This window comes from Cinclus cinclus, chromosome 15 (assembly GCF_963662255.1).
Source record: "Cinclus cinclus chromosome 15, bCinCin1.1, whole genome shotgun sequence".
Taxonomy (NCBI): domain Eukaryota; kingdom Metazoa; phylum Chordata; class Aves; order Passeriformes; family Cinclidae; genus Cinclus; species Cinclus cinclus.
The window spans coordinates 1260213-1276613 of record NC_085060.1 but is presented as its reverse complement, the minus strand read 5'-3'; the positions used below and the strand labels follow the sequence as shown (position 1 = coordinate 1276613).

Below are 16401 nucleotides of genomic sequence, written 5' to 3'. Positions count from 1 at the left end.
GGTACCAGGTGTTCTGGGAAGTCTGAGCCTCCCAAGTACCTCGGCCCATGGGGAAAGAGAGGGAAATGTGGCAGGAAATTGGGTTAAAAAGGAGGCTGCATCCTCCAGAAATGTGAGAGATCCCAGGGGAAACACCCGTGGCTCTCCCTTTATTCCAATAAAGGACTCCTCTGTCTCCTTTTTGGCCATAAACCTCTGGTGTTTGTGGCTGAATTTTCCTGACAACAGCAATCCTATAACCCCAGAAGAGCAATCCTATAAAGCCAGCATTATTTTAGGGCCGGATTTTCCGCCTCAACCGGGCCGCGCTCCGCCCTCAGGGCCGCCCCTTCCCGCCGGGCCGGGGTAAGGAGCGAGCTCGGGAGGGGAGAAAAACAACAACAACAACAACTCCTGGAGCTCGTCCGTGAGGGGAGAGAGGCCGGAGGGAAGGGCAGAGCGGCTGGGGAGCCGTGAGGGGCGCGCCCGGAGCTGTGCGGGGCCGGGGCCGGGGCCGGGGCCGGGGCCGGGGCCGCCCTCAGAGCTCCGGGCAGGGCCTGCCTGGGCTCCTGGAGAGACGAGGGATGGAGGGACAGGACACCGCGAATGGCTCCCGGAGGGGTGGCTGGGATGCTGGGGTAAATATTTAATTGAATTAGGCTGGGGTGGAACTCGCGGAGAGTCCGTGGTTATCCCTGGCAGTGTCCCAGGCCAGGTTGGACATTGGAACGCTCTGGGATAGTGGAAGGTTTTTTCCTACTATCTCATCTGACCGTGCTTGCTTTCCATTTCAACCCTTTCCCCTTTATCCCGTCGCTATTGTAAACAGCCTTACCTCATCTTTCCTGTAAGTTCCTTTCAGGGATTAAAAAGGGGGAAATTTGCTTTTTTTTTTTTTTTTTTTTTTTTTTTTTTTTTTTTTTTCCTAAATGAAGAATTCTATCCAAGCATTTAGTGCAATCCGCTAGAGATTTGAAAGGAACGCTGCTCAGATTTCACAGCTAATGTTCAATTAGCTACAGTGCTAATTGGTCCTGTACATTTACCCTGTGGATCTGAACTAATCCATGCTTAGGCTTGATCACAGCTGAGTTGTGATTTTACCCACTTACAGTGCTTAAATTTGTTGTGTTCTGACTGGAACAGCCCAACGTATATCCCGTGCTGCTGTAAGTAATCATGTGAAACTGGCCTTGTTTCATTTTTATTTTTGTTTTTATTTTTATTTGCAGTGCTGCCCCATGGCCACCACCCCAGCAGAGAGCTCCGGGGAGGGGCTGGGGTTGAGCCAGAGTCACAGCAGCTCTGCTTTGGACTATTCAGGAGACTCCTTTGAGTCCTTCAGTGAGGAGGAGAGCCAAGCACCTGGATCCTGGTGTTCCACTGAGGATTTGGAGGGGTCAGCTGTGTCAGAGGTGTTGGAAAGCTCATCTTCACTGGCAGGCCAAAGTCCTGCAGGTATGGAGAGCTCTCCCTGCTCAAGGCCTGTGTTTCACTGCTTCAAAAAGTGCAGGGAGGACTTGAATCAGCAAAAATAAACGTGTGAAAATCGCATACAGTGTTTCTTGAAAAGTGCTGACCAGATCCATGCTTCAGACAGCTCCATGGGAAATCCTTCCTTAGTAATCTTGTGATGCTGGAATTCTGCTGGCACCATGAAAAACAGTTCTCCAAGCTACTTTTTACCATGGCCAGGCCATAAAACAATTTTTACATGGGATACTTCCAGAATTTGAAATACTGAAGAGGGCTGGGAGAGATCTGAATGTGTGTTTTTTGGGTTTGTTTCAATAAAATTCAGAATAAACCCAAGCCCCAAAGCAAGAGCTGAGATCTCCCTGGGCAGGTGAACCTCCCACACCTGGGGGAGATCTGAATGTGGAAATAATTCAGGTAAAGGCTGCATCAAAGGAGAGATAAAACAAGCTGAAATCTGTGGCCTCATCTGTGTATTTCCGTGGCTCAGGTTTTCTCCTTTCTCTGCAGGGTGAACTGGCACATTCAAGCTGAGGATTATTTGCCTCCCACTTTGCTTTCCTCACACTGTGTGTTCAAAGTTGCCTTTTTTCCTTGCAGAGGAAGAGTCTGAAGCAGTGGATGCTGCAGCTGTGGAAAGAGCTGCCATAGGAAAATGGATTGATGCCATGGGAAAAGGGATTGATATAAAACATAAAGACACTGGGGTTAGACCAGACAACTCTGTCATCTCGGCTCCTGCTGGTGAATTTGGTAACTTCAGCAGAGGTTTTAATTGTTTCTTTTGGAAGCAGGTGTAAACTTGACTTAAATTTTATACACAGGCTATTCAATTAAGTCATCTTATTAGCCTGGCTTAATTAGTTGAGTAATTAAGTACAAAGTTTCTCTTTTATGCTTTCTTGGAGAGCAGCTTGTCTCCCATATCACTCATGGCTTTGATGCTCCCCCCATGTAGTGACGTTGTCCTGGTGATGCATTACCACAAAACCTGGAAAAGTGAATTAAAAGATGTCCCCACACTAGACATTTAATTGTTTAATTGAGTTTTTTTTTTCTCTCCAGCTGTAGAGGTACTAGGAAATTTGGGCATTTCCCCTCTAAAATAAACGTGAGTTCAGAATTGATTGTGTTGAAGTGGATTTTTCCCCCCTTGCTAATCAACAATATTGATAATTATTTGTTTGCCCTGTTTTAGTTCCTTTCCCAAGCTGAGGGAGGCAGCAGGGCACCAGTTTTGGCAGGAACAATGGAGCAGCTTTTCCCAAATAATGCTGGAGTGTGAGGAGGAGGAGGAGAAGGGAAAGGAGGAAGGAAGGATCCATTTCCATGTACTGGTTATGCAAGGAACTGTGAGAGCAGATGGTGGGATGCAAGCCCTGCTAAAGTCTGTCAAAAAGTGGGTCAGAGCTGCTATTTTTAATTAAGAAAAAAGAGCATAAAAGCTGTAATTGAGCAAAAAAAAAATAATGGGAGCAGACGGGGAATCTTCCTCAGTGTGCCTGTTGGTGGGAAGTGAGCAAACATGGAATTTTTAGGTCACTGTAAGAATGATGAACCAGGAGATCTTCCTGCCTGGGCGCTCTGTGGCATGGGGTTTGTACACCAGCATCCTCAAAAAGCAGCACCTCGGGTCATTTCCAGGCTGTTGGGAAGTGCAGAGCTCCTTCCCCACAGGAGTCAGTCAGTGGTGGGGTGCTGGAACCCAGAAACCTGGGAATTTTCAGTTTTCTGTGCTTTCTGCCACTGACTGGAGTTCTCCTTGGAGGATTTTATGGAATCCCTTGCACCCCCTTGTCGTTCCGCAGCAGGGAGCGATGGACGATGGATGGCAGGGAGGGTCAGAGTGGTCACTGAGGCTGGAGCAGCAAGGTCTGTGCCAGGACCTTGAGCTTGGCTTTGCTTGTGCTGTCACTTGGCCCTGGAGCAGCCTCGGGTACGTCGGTGCTTCAGTGATCCGTGTGAAGAGCGCAAAATACGGGTCGTGCTTTTTCTGGGATGCAAACACAGTGCCATGTTGTCCCCAAATCAATCAGAATTAGCCATGCGCTACATTTTTTATTGCAGATTATTATCCTCAAATAAGGACAGCAGCTTTTGTCTTCTGATATCCATAAACGCCTCTCTTGGATTTAATTGTTCAGCACTTGATAGCCCCCAAATTTTGTATTGTTTTAGCAGCTGGGTGATATATATATATATATATATATCTTTTTTTTTTAATGCAGAAGATGAGCTCACCTAGAAGTGGATTGCTGCACAGTGAGTCCCCTCAGAACACTCAGCTCAGTGAATTGTGTGCACTGAGCACACAGGGTACTCTGAATTAGGATTTGTTTTATTGCCTCAAGACTTTCCTTCTCATCTTATTACTAATAGGGTTAAATGAGATGGGGAGACCAAAAGGTTCTGGTTTGCCTGTGGGAACACTCTGGAATGGCATTTTTATTTTTCATGGTTTTCCTTGTGGGCAGAAAGATGAAAACCACGCTGGCCTCAGGAGAAGTGAGAAGTTTTCATCAGAGTTTGTCTTTGTCCCTCCACCCCAGCGTGGTACACGAGCTGTTATTAGACAAATGCATCACAACACGACCATAAATTCTCAGTTCCACAGAGATTGCTCCATGTTAGTCATCTTGAAAATGCACTCAGGAAACTGCAGTTCTTATCTGAAAATTCAGGTGGGGCTCTTTAACCCCCTGGCTGGTGCTGTGCTCACTGAGTTGCCTCTCACTTTTATCACGGGTCTCCAAGAAATGCTTTGCCTGTTTCTTCTCCTGCACTGTTCCTGTGATTGTTCCCTGGCAGGGTGGGCAGCCCTGGCACAGGGTGGAATTCCCAGAGCAGCTGGGGCTGCCCCTGGATCCCTGGCAGTGCCCAAGGCCAGGCTGGACACTGGGATTGGAGCAGCTGGGACAGTGGGAGCTGTCCCAGGGTGGCACTGGGTGGGTTTTAAGATCCTTCCAACCCAGGTCTTTGTGTGACTCTGGGATGATTCACTGTGCTGGAGGAGTTTTACTCACTTTAAATTCCTATTTGTGATGAACAGCCTGACATGTCAGCCTGTTTCTGTCAGTTCTGTGTCACCTGCAGGGGTCTTTCTCATGCTCTTTGCTGGGCAGCCTGGCAGCATGTTCATCTGAGCTGTAAAATCAGTTTAGGTTATTGTGGAGATGTTCTCTGGAGCTGCAGAGGTAAAACTTTACTGAAGAGCAGTTGTTGATTATTGCCTTTCACACTTTTCTCTTTTTACTTATCTCCTTTAAAATAGAGTATTAGTAGGGAATAGTAACAACAAAATGCCTGCTAATTTTCCTGTTAAATCAAAGTTAGACGTAAAAGGAAACTCAAAAAGATATTCTTTTACTCCCTCATGGTTTTCAAATGTCACACTTGAGGCTGGACTTGTACAGGCAGCAAAACCTACATAGGTCACTGAGTTCCAGCCCCTCAGCAGGGTTTGGGATGCAGACATGGGGATTATTTTATTTTGTCTCTCCTGGGCTGCTGGAATCACAACACCTTAGATCTGCCACCGCAGCTGGAGAAGGAGCAGTGCAGCATGTCTGGATCACACATGGAAAAGTGGGAGCTGGGGAGAGACACAGAATAAACCAACCCCAAAGCAAGAGCTGAGATCCCCTGGGCAGGTGAACCTCCCACACCTGGGGGAGATCTGAAAGTGGAAATAATCCAGGTAAAAGCCAAACTTCTCTTATGTTTTTGGGTTTGGTTTTGTTTCAGTAAAATCCCACTCCTTGCTCCCTAATTGATGAAATTCCTGAAAAAATTCTGAAATTCCTGTTAAACATGAGTTAATATGAAGAAGTAACTCCAGCACTGAGTCGTGCAGTGAGGTTTAAAAATTGCTGTTCCCTTTGCCAGTGTTCCTTCTGAAGTCTGGAGGTGCAGATGAGCAGATGGGTGGGTGTGTGGCAGCACAGGATTTATGCATTATTAGAAACCAGTTCTTAATAAAATTGCACTTGTGGATGTCAGAAGAACCTTAAGTGAGTTATTCAGGCTGATATTAAACTGTCACTAAATGCTCAGTGGACTTGATGTGTTTTATTTCTCCCTTTGAGTACTCAAATGCTTTTGTTCTGGGTTTTTTTTTCTCCTCCCTCACAATGGTAACTTTTTAATCTTTTTATTCATTCTATGTTCAGCATAAATGAATCTGCCAGGAATATTTTATTAGTGTGATTAAGCCCAGTAGTAGCACATGATTTCCAGTTTTTCACACAATTCTTGTAAGGAAAATCACCTGATGACTGAAATGATGGTTTCCACTCAGACATTGATGATGGTCCCTCAATTATTTTTTTTTTTTAATTAAAATTAAATAAGAATGAGCAATACCTTAAAATATCTGTCTATAAATTGTCATCATATCTTTCCTTTTAGTCAGTTTGATGCATCATCTTCTTAGGAAGAGTAAATTGCTCTGTGATGCTCAATTCTGAACTGTTGCAGAATTTGTTTTGAATTATACTTGTTTAAGAATTGCAAAAAATTGAACGTATTTACCACATTGTCCACGAAGCCACAAAATTCTTGCTTTGCTTAGTTTTAATTATAGATTCTCTTATCCTTTATAAACATTGGATTTCTGAGGAGATGCTCAGAATTCTTTGCAGAATTTCACAACTGTGTCTTATGCACTCAGGAACTAAATAAATGCCAAGGAATTTAGGGGAAATTTTATATTCCAGTTGCTCAGCGTTTTGAGGATTTGTATTGTGGGACTGGAATGTCCAAAAATTGAATTTAATCCTGAAAAATCAGAAAATGGAGGGGTTGTTGAAAGGAATTTGGGGGTGAATCCTTGCAGTTAAACTGGCCACACTTTGGAGCCACCCTCTGCCTGATTTTGGGGGAAATGTGGGCACGGAAACCTCGAGGGTTGTGGTGTCTCCACCTCAGCCAGCCCCATCCTCTGCTGATACCCATAAAATACTGCCCTGATTGTGCTCTAAGCCTCAGGAAAATCTCCCCAAAAGCCCAGAATGAAGTTGTAAATCCATCCTAACCCACCCAGCTGAAGTCTAATCTCTATTTTATTTATTTTTATGTGCCACTGGGAAGGGTAAGAGAAGATGAAAGAGGGAATGATATTGTTTAAATGAGATCTTATGAAGAATTTAGGAAATTTTTGTTGAAGCTTTAGAGGAAAAGTGTTTTCCAGTTGCATTTCCTCCAGAAAAAATTGCTTTTCTGTAGTCTGTGGAATTTATTGGAGGTGTTTCCAGAGTGACTTCAGTGGTCGCTGCCTCTAATTTTTCTTACAAATTGTTCCTTAGAGTTATTGATGAAGAGCTCTCTTGAAATATTAATTAATTTGGGTTTAGCCAGTTGCAGTTTCAGGCAGTGAGATGCTAAATCTGTATTACTGAGAGCCAGTTTATTTAGTGTCATGGTGTTCAACTGCTTGCTTTGCTGATCTGTTTATCCTGTGCCATTAACCTTTTGTCTTTTTATTTCCTCCCATCTTTGGAGCCTGTTTTAGAGCCATTTATTGTGCAAGTTCCCATCCACATTTGTATTTAAATTCTTCTTTCTGGAGCCTGTTTTAGAGCCATTTATTGTGCAAGTTCCCATCCACATTTGTGTTTAAATTCTTTTTTCTGGAGCCTGTTTTAGAGCCATTTATTGTGCAAGTTCCCATCCACATTTGTGTTTAAATTCTTCTTTTTGGAGCCTGTTTTAGAGCCATTTATTGTGCAAGTTCCCAACCACATTTGTGTTTAAATTCTTCTTTTTGGAGCCTGTTTTAGAGCCAATTATTGTGCAAGTTCCTCCAGTTCCCATTTAAATTTGTGTTTAAATTCTTTTTGGAGCCTGTTTTAGAGTCAATTATTGTTCAAGTTCATGTCCAAATTTGTGTTTAAATTCTGCTTTTGGAGCCATTTATTGTTCAGGATCCTCCAGTTCCCATTTAAATTTGTGTTTAAATTCTTTGTGGAGCCTGTTTTAGAGCCATTTATTGTGCAATTTCCTAATCACACTTGTGTTTAAATTCTGATTTTGGAGCCTGTTTTAGAGCCAATTATTGTTCATGTCCAAATTCGTGTTTAAATTCTGCTTTTGGAGCCATTTATTGTGCAATTTCCTCCAGTTCCCATTTAAATTTTGTTGAAATTCTGTTGCTGCAGGCAGGGCCTGACCCAGGCTTTGGGTTTTCCTTGGCTAACACGAGGTCACGCAGATAAAGAGCAGCAATTCCTCTTTCCCTGACACAGCCACTGATGCTCTTGTCCTGTTGATTTGTGCCTGGCAGGAATTCCTGAATTCTCCCAAGAAGAGCTGGATGCTCTCAGGTGTTTCTGCAGCAGGAGGATCAGCAGGATGCAGCAGGAGCAGGCACAAAGGTGCAGGAAGCTGCACTGGGGAATCCCAGCAAGGCAGAGTGAGAGAGGAAATTCCTGTGCTGTTCCTGCCCGGCTGATGAACAGGATCCTGCTGGAAAACACCAGGCAGGCTGTGAAACAGGTACTGAGGGACAGAAAAGGGGATTTTCCCTAAATTCTGGGAGAACCACTGGAGAAAAGAGTCATAATAACAGGATTGAGTCAGTCAGAACTGTTGTCTGCCGATAGAAATCCTGATTTGTGTCATTGAGCAAGGCTGGGATCATCATTTCTTTTACAAGAAGCCCTGGATCAGCTGAAGGAAAAAACCTTTTTATTTTTTTTTCTGGGTTGTGTTTGCCCCATTTATTTATCAAATTATTATGCATATTATTTGTTGTGAATTTTTTGTGGCTCCAGGACTAGAAATATTCCAAAGACAAAACCTCCCTGTGCTCCCAGTTTTATTGGGTATTAGATAATATTGATGAAAACAGTTCCAGTAAAACCTTGCTGACCTCAGTCCCTGATTAAGAAGCCTCTGTCTCATCTTTAAAGTGAGATCTCTTTGAATTGGGATTCAAAGCTATTTTTTTTTTTTTGTCACCAGCCCAGTGGTTTTTTCCCTACCCCAGGATGGGTTTTATGTCCCAGCTCCTCCCCTCAGCCCTGCACCTAAAAATACCACTATAAAGTCAGTTCTGGTGTGATAATTATTTCAGACTTCCTGCCTTTTAAAACGATTTTGACATTTTAGCCATCTGCTTTTTTTAATTTTCTAATGTTAACCCACCTTGCAATATTTGTGGAGTTTTTATTTCCTCTTTATCTGTCTTGCATTGTGGGAATCCATTCCCTAAGAAAAGTAACTTCATTTGCTCTTCTGCTTAGTTCTGTCTGTAGCTCCACAGAACATTTTTATGTAGAGAAGGTCTGGGAAAAGAGGACAGAGAGGCCTGGGATGGGACTTTTTTGGGTTGATTCCCCTGCTTTTGTAGCAATTTAATGTGTTTATGGAGCCAGATGGAATCTGTGTCAATGAAATCAGATAAAACCACTGATATTTCATAAAAGCACAAACCCTGGGATTTGTGTAATGCTGTTAAATAAGATTTCATGGTGGATAAACTAACCTAGGAATCACTGATTATCTTACAGATAGAACTGCAGAGTCTAGGTTGGATCCTGGCTCTGAGCTGCATGTTGGAACTAATTGCTCCACAGTTTATTTGCCTCTTAATTTATTTATAAAATAGAAATATAATTTATAATTGTAACCCCTCTGGTTGGTGTTTAAGGCCTTAGCACAGGGACAGCTAGAGATGATGGAATTGTGATTATGAATTATTTTACCACCACATGTAAAGCCAATTTTTGTTTTTAGACACTACCTCTGTTTATAATTTGTTCTCAAAGTTGCCAGGCCAAACACTGCTCATGGCATCAAAATTTCCTCTCCCAGGTGACAGAAGCTGAAATCCATGAGGCTTCAACATGTCCTGACTGCCAGCAGAAGGAAGCAGAGCTGGCCAAGGCTGCCTTTCTCAGGCACAAAAAGACTCTGCTGGAAGGTGCTTTAATCCAAGAGAAGTTGGAGAAACAGCTTTACTCCAGAGTAAGCAAATGTTGTTGAAAAAAAAATCATGCTTACAGTTTATAGGTGCTGTAATGAAAGAATCTATAATTCAGATTCCTCCTGGTTTCTGGCAGTGAGATCAGAATTTGGGCCCATATCTTTAATAAAATGCTTGGCACCAGCATTGTCCTCAAGTCTTTGAGCTGCCTGATTTATGGAAGCTGTAGGTCTTTCCCAGGATGTCCTGGAATTGTTTCTGGGTCCCTTTTGGTTTTGACTCCCCAGTTTGTTTTCTGCTGGGCTGTCCAAGCTGAAATAGCAAATGAAATGATGTGGTAGAGGATAACTGCCCATACTGGGCTTCCTCACTCATCCTTTGCCATGGGAATCTTGGAATATTCTCCAAGAAACCTCAGAACTCTGGTCAAGGAATATTGACTCATCTGGGGCTTAAAAGGAGCAGGGTGGCTCAGGAAGGATTCCTTGAGAAAAGCAATATGTGATGGAGGCTGAGGCCTTGGGATACTCTGAGATTTCTTCTTGGAATTCCTGGCTCTGTGCCAAAGGTCGAAGCTTTGTTGGTGGGAAGTGCCCCTGGGTGAGCAGTGAAACCTGCAGAATTCCTTGGACCTCCCGTGGCTGTTCTTCAGGAGGGTCTTCCTGAAGGAAGAGCTCTTCTCTCCTTCCTTCTGGGGGATCAGGAGCCTTCCTGCAGCTCCCAGCTCTCCTCCCATGCTGATGAGCAGGGAAGTTTGTGCTGTACCACAGTTCCTGCCTTCCCTGAGAACAAGGGGAACTCTCCAGAGTTCTGACTCTTCCTCACTCCATACCTAACATTTGAGAGCTTCGGCTTCACTTTTTCCCACTTTGTCCCCTGCTTCCCTGCAAGGCCAGCTGCTTTTCCCTGTCCCTCGTGAGGGAAGAATCCTGATTTCTGGGCCATGCTGTTGGACAGAGTTTTTAAAGAGAATCCTTCCAAACCCACCAAATTGTGTGGCTGAGTGCTGCCTAGCTGGTGAGCTTTGAGGGACTGGGGGTGTGATCCATGAGAACTGGCAGGAATACAGTCCTGAACCATTCCATGTTTCCTTTCTGTTTCAGGACATGCTCACACTTCTAGGAGAAGCACTCAGAAGCTTTCCCAAACCTTCAGAGGATCCCAGGGATCTGTGGCAAAGGCTGAAGGGTCAGGAAATGGAAAACCACAATCAACCATAACTCCAGTGGATGAAGAACTGGGAGAGCCTCCTGTGAGCAGTCACCTCCAGAATTCCAATGATTTTGGATCTGAGCTGCTCTGGCAGTGATGGATTGGGTGCTGCTTTAATATTCCTGCAGGTGGAACTAGGTCTGCGGTGTGAGTCAACCCTTTCTCCTTCCTCAGTGCAAATGTTGCAATATATTGTAATCCATCTCCCTAGGTTTCTCAAATTCTAGAAGCCAAGAGTTTCCATTATTAATCTGGCAAGGCAGATGTATTGTCTTTTTTTTTTTTATTTTATTTTTTTTGTGGGATTGCAGAGCAGCTCCCAACTGCTTCCATCCATAAGGAAAATAAATGATTCTGTTTGTCAGGCCAGGGAGGTGTAATTACTGCATTTCAGCTCAGTCTTTGCCCACTGTCTCATGGTAAATTGAAAGTGAGAGCCCCAGGTGGAGGACAAAAAGCCAAGTTAACTATAGAAAGCAGTGAAATGAAATGCAGTATTTATAGAGGGGAAATAATGAGGCTGTTACAGAAATTAATCAGCAGGACTGGGGATGCCAATGGGTTGAGAAATGACAATAAATTAATCATGGAATCTATTAGGATAGAGAGAAAAAAAAAAACAACAGATTAAAACTGGAATAAGAATGATAAGAAAATATTTTGGAATTTGTTGTAATTTTTCAAGATGAGGAGGTCGCTGTTCCAAGACTGGCTCTGGGGTTCAGTATACATCCCAATAAAATGGAATTGTGCTGGGAATCTTTGGCTTGGACAGTGAAATCATCCTCACTGTGGCCTCCAAAGCCTGGTGCTGCCCTGTGGGCACCTGTGTGCTCAGAGCTGACAGCAGGGGCTCAGCCCCAGCCATGGCCTGCCTCTCCTCAGCCTCCCAGTTCCTGCTTCCTCTGCATTCACATCCCTCTGGAAATCTGGGAGAAATATCCCTATTTCTGAAGCCACACTGTATTTTTGTCCCCCTGTTGCATTTTCTTTCCCCGTTTTGGGACAAGAGCCCTCAGTGCTGAAGTGGGGTTTGTATTCCACATGGTTGTTCCCTCCTCGTGCTCTGTGTTGTTTGTCAGAGTCCCTGAGAGCTGTTTAGCCTCTTGTTCTCACTTCCCAGAAAACCTGGAGGGAACTGCTGGGACATAAACAGAAGTGTTAGCAAACATCTGCCTTCTCCTGCTTCAAAATCTAAAAATCTGAGTGATTTCCCTGGGAATTGATCCTGAGTAGGTGAAGCACCAGGTGGGAACCCAGCCCGGTGCTGGTTGTCCTTACAAAGAGCTTTAATAATCCATCAAAAATATTCTCCTAGAAACATCCCCTTTTGGATTGTCCCTGAAGAGCACCTGGGTAATGAATAAACTCTGCTTGCTCCTTCCTGTTGCTCTGGAATCCTTAGAAATGTTGAAATCCATTAAGTCTCTTGATTTTTGATGGGAAAGGCACCCAGAATTTCAGGTGGCGCCTTGGAAGAGCTGTCAAGTGTACAGGAGGTGATCAGGAGCTGAATCCTTTGAAAATGTCCTTTAGTAGCACAGATTTCAGCCCCACAAAAAGTGACTTCCGTGCACATGTTGATAGTTTTGTTTTCAGAACATGGAAGCTTTGTAGAGCTACTGAAATTTCTTTGCAGCTGTCATGAAGCCTTTGTGTAAATCCTAAATTGTGAGTTATTTGGGTTATGTCTGACAGTATTTGTCTGTGGAACAGCATCCTGCTCGCACACAGTGCCTGCACAGATCTTGTTTGTTTGCATAAATGTTACAAACAGAACTCAGGTAACTCCTCAGGAAAATCAAAGCAAATTTTGCTGATGGCTGTTGGATGCATTTTCCTGCTGCTCACTACAGTTGTTTCATTCTTTTATCAGCAATGACTCTGAGGCTTTTTTTTCTTCAGCAGCTCTTGGAGATATGCAATGGAATGAATGATCTGAGTCCCTAAATAATTTATTTTCTAATCCTGTAGTTTTTGAGGCTGGAGATCCAAAACTCTGCCAGGGAGGATGTGTGGGAAAGAGGGTGGATGATGTATCTTCCTTTTTCCCACTCCAGGACTTCCTCCCTCCAGCAGCAGATTTTATTTTTGTTTTTATTTTACTTTTATTTTTTATTTTTTTTTTTTATCCAAAGACACCTCAGAACTCTGGTCAAGGGGTATTGACCCATCTGCTCCCTGCTTTGTGCTTGCTGGGGCATAAGAGGAGCAGGATGGCTCAGGAGGGATTCCCTGGGAAAAGCAGCTGTGGCTGTGAAACAAATCCCTCTGCCTCTTCAGAAGTGCTCTGCAGCTTTGCCTTTGTGGCTTTGATGCCACCCAGGGTTGCATGATTTAATCTTCTGCATGGATGCTGATGTGATGGGTTCATTGCTCTGAACTCTGCTAACTGAGAAGGTTTCTCCCACCTCAGTTGTTTCATGCTCTGTGTATGCTGATACCCACTTTTGGGATGTTGGATTTTATAACTGACCCTTTGGAGAAACTTATATTCCTCAAATTATCATTAAAATCAGCTTCCCATGAAGTGCAGGACTGTGACTTTCCCTTTCATTTGCTCTATATTTGCTTTATAAAAATCCACCCTGCATTCCAGGCTCCCTCATTCCTCAGTCTCCTTTCCACCCATCTCTTAGGCTCTGGGAATTTGTATCTCTAGGAACAACTTCCATCTCAATCCCAACAGGCTGCTAGCCCAGCTCTGAGTGGGAATGAATTAATGAATGTGTCATTAATTTCCCTGGATGTGAGCTGGCAATAAAGCTGAACATTGCCCAGTGACCCGCTGTGGTGGCAGGTCACCCTGCCTGCCAAGGGGGTGGCACTGGATGAGTTTTAAGGTCCCTTCCAACCCAAACTTTCTGTGATTCTGGAATATTTGAGTCTGGATTTGCATCTACTGAAGGAATCTCTTGTGGTCCCACTGGTCCAGAAGAAGAGTTTGAGTTGGAAGAGACCCTCCAAAGGCCACCTCACCCACCCTGCCATGGCAGGGACACCTTCCTCTGTCCCAGCTGCTCCAGCCTGGCCTTGGACACTCCCAGGGATCTAGGGGGAGCCCCAGCTGCTCTGGGAATTCTGTTCCAGAGCCTCCCCACCCTCAGTGTTCTTGTGTGTGATCTAAACCAACCTTCCTGCAGGTAAAAACCATTCTCCCCTGTCCTGAGGGCACGGGCCCTGCAGAGAGCTTTTTTCCCCCCCTTGGTCTCCCCCCAACTCTGTTTTTCCTGCCAGGAGAGGGGCTCCAGCCCTCAGAGCATTTTTGTGACCTCCTTCCATGAATCCTGAACCTTTCCTCTGAAGTTACATGAAAATCTGAAATGTTCCAGGCTCCCCTGAGGTCCCTCAGTGTCTCCTCAGAAATTCCCCTCATGGGGTTGGGGTATGGTGAGGCTGGGGTGGTTTTTTAGCTTTATTTTTTTACCACAGCAGCCAATTTGATGAGGTTCCAAGAAGAGGAGCTGAACCCATTTATTTATTAGAAACTTGACAGAAATGTTCAGCTGGTGGCATCAAGGACAAGGTTTTTGCTCCATGAGCTGAGTGTAGTTCCCTCAAACCATCCACAAATCCTCCAGCAAGGGCTGCAGTGCTCCCAGCTCTGCATTCTTCAAGCCTTTTCCTATCTCCTTGCATTCTTCAAGCTGTGATTTTATTACCACGGGATGTGAATTTTTCAGAGAGTGAGTTTTGATTGTGCCCCTGAGGCAGGCACTGGGTGTGTGCAGATCAGCCCTGCCTGCCCCAGGGCTGCTTTCCTGACTGCTCTGGGTGTAAATGGTGGCAGAACAGATATTAATCCTAGAAACACCATATTTGCATTGTTTTCATGAAAATAATTGTCTTTTTTTGTTGTTTTTTTTTCTAAGATCTTTGGCAGCACTGACAGCAGCAGGATGTGGATGGGAGATGAGGGGGAGTGGATTCCTTCTGTCAGGGTCCTCCATCTTCCAGATCACCTAAAGAATTGATCAGGGTACTTCAAAAACAAAAAACCAAACATTTTCCAGCTTCTGGGCATGGATATTCACTGCTCATTTATTCATTTATTTATTCTGTAATAAAATAGTACTGTTCTCACAGACCAGGCTGTATGATCCATAAATACCCTTGTAAAATAGATTTGTAGCATGTAACAGAATCCTTTAGAATATTCTGTGAAAATTTTTTTTTTGTTCTTGTTGATAGCACTTTCAGAACATTTGCATCCTTCATCCTGACATTTTGAAATAGAACATTTTTTTTGCCTACAGAGGTAAGTTTACAGCATCATCACAGTATTATAGCTTGTTTAAAAATACATACAGCAGTACTGGTAATTGCAAGCAAGCTGTAGACTTGAGCAAGGGGCTGGTGGCACCTTCACATGGTTTCTACTTTATAAAACAATGACATTTATTCATATTACACCCATCAGTCGCTTAGAAAAGATTACTTAGAAGTGCTGTTCACAATAAATCTGTCATTTCTCTGTGACATCACAGGACAGGCTATGGAAATAGAAACACACCGTGGTAGGGGTGGTTTAAAAAGGATTTGATAGCTAATTAAAAAAAAAGGAGTTTAGGCTGCCTTTTCCCTTGGGAATTTGAGATCCATCCCCCTGTGGGAATGGCACAGTGCTGAGCAGCTCCCAGCACAGCCCTGGTGGGAAGCAAACATGGGAATGTCAGCCTTGGCCCACGAGGAGCTCTTCAGGAGCTGGGATTTACTCTGGCTCCAAGGGGCTCCCAAGCCCTGGGGGGATCAGTGCAGCACAACTCCCCTGGTTTGGAGCAGCTGAGCTGCTCTGGGATCCCCCAAATCTGCCTCTTCACCTTCCTGTGGGGGTTCTTTAAAAGAGTGAAAGCAACAGATTGAAATTTGCTGGTTCAGTAATACACAAAATTGTGGTTAGGGTTAGGGTTAGACTGGACCCAAAAATTCATCCCTGCCTCCAGGGGACACTTCCCACTGTCCCAGGCTGCTCCAGCCTGGCCTTGGACACTTCCAGGGATCCAGGAGCAGCCACAGCTGCTCTGGGAATTCTGTTCCAGGGCCACTCCACCCTCACAGGCACTGCCACAATTTGCCCAGCGAGGATTAAAATGACAGAAGAGATTAAAAATTCGTAATTGCATTGATTTTACTTTGCACAAATGAGATTAAATGTATAAATATATATATATATATATACATATAATAAAGCTGTAGGAAATCTCCAAACTGCTGACAACTCCTAGAAATAAGATAAAACAAGAATGTATTTGCTTGGAAATTTCAAATTTGCAGTTCTCTCATGATTTTCATTTTCAGGTAATTCAAAAGTACTTCATGGTGGATCCTGGTTTTCCTCTTTTTATGAAACAAGTCCAGGTGTGCTTTGGCAAACACTCTTTTCTTGATCTCTCTGATACTCCTCTTGTGCTTTCTGCAGTCTTTTCCCTCTGAGTTTCCACTTGTGGAAGCAGTAGGTGATTAGGGATGTGATGAGCAGGGAGAAGATGATGACCAGAACGATGATGAGGGCGATGGTGGACGAGAGGGGCCCCTCCAGCTGCTGGCTCTCCGTGTCCCTGGTGGAGTTGAGCTCTGCAAAGTTCTCGTCATCTGCTGAGGCCAAAAGTGCAGCTCCAGGAGCATCCTTGAACTTGGGCCTCATTGGGACTGGGGAGCGTTCTCAGAATTCCTGGAGAAGCAGAATTAGGACTGTCCTTTCACCTGGGGCATCCAGGAGGCAGATTTTCCCTTGGGTTCTGCACGTCCTGCAGGCATAGGGGAGGCTCAGCAGTGGGGTTTGGTGATACCAGGGAAGCTCAGCAGTGGGG

General features: G+C 44.3%; 1 protein-coding gene across 1 annotated transcript; it reads left to right on the top strand.

Annotated features, from left to right (window-relative positions):
• The first annotated feature begins 449 nt into the window (after window positions 1-449).
• C15H8orf48 (chromosome 15 C8orf48 homolog) lies at window positions 450-11145 on the top strand. Its single transcript, XM_062502969.1, has 5 exons — window positions 450-1437; window positions 2056-2199; window positions 7736-7947; window positions 9268-9420; window positions 10483-11145. Exons 1-5 carry the CDS (start codon window positions 1221-1223, stop codon window positions 10597-10599), a joined length of 843 nt encoding a protein of 280 aa, XP_062358953.1. The 5' UTR covers window positions 450-1220; the 3' UTR covers window positions 10600-11145.
• Window positions 11146-16401: the final 5256 nt, after the last annotated feature.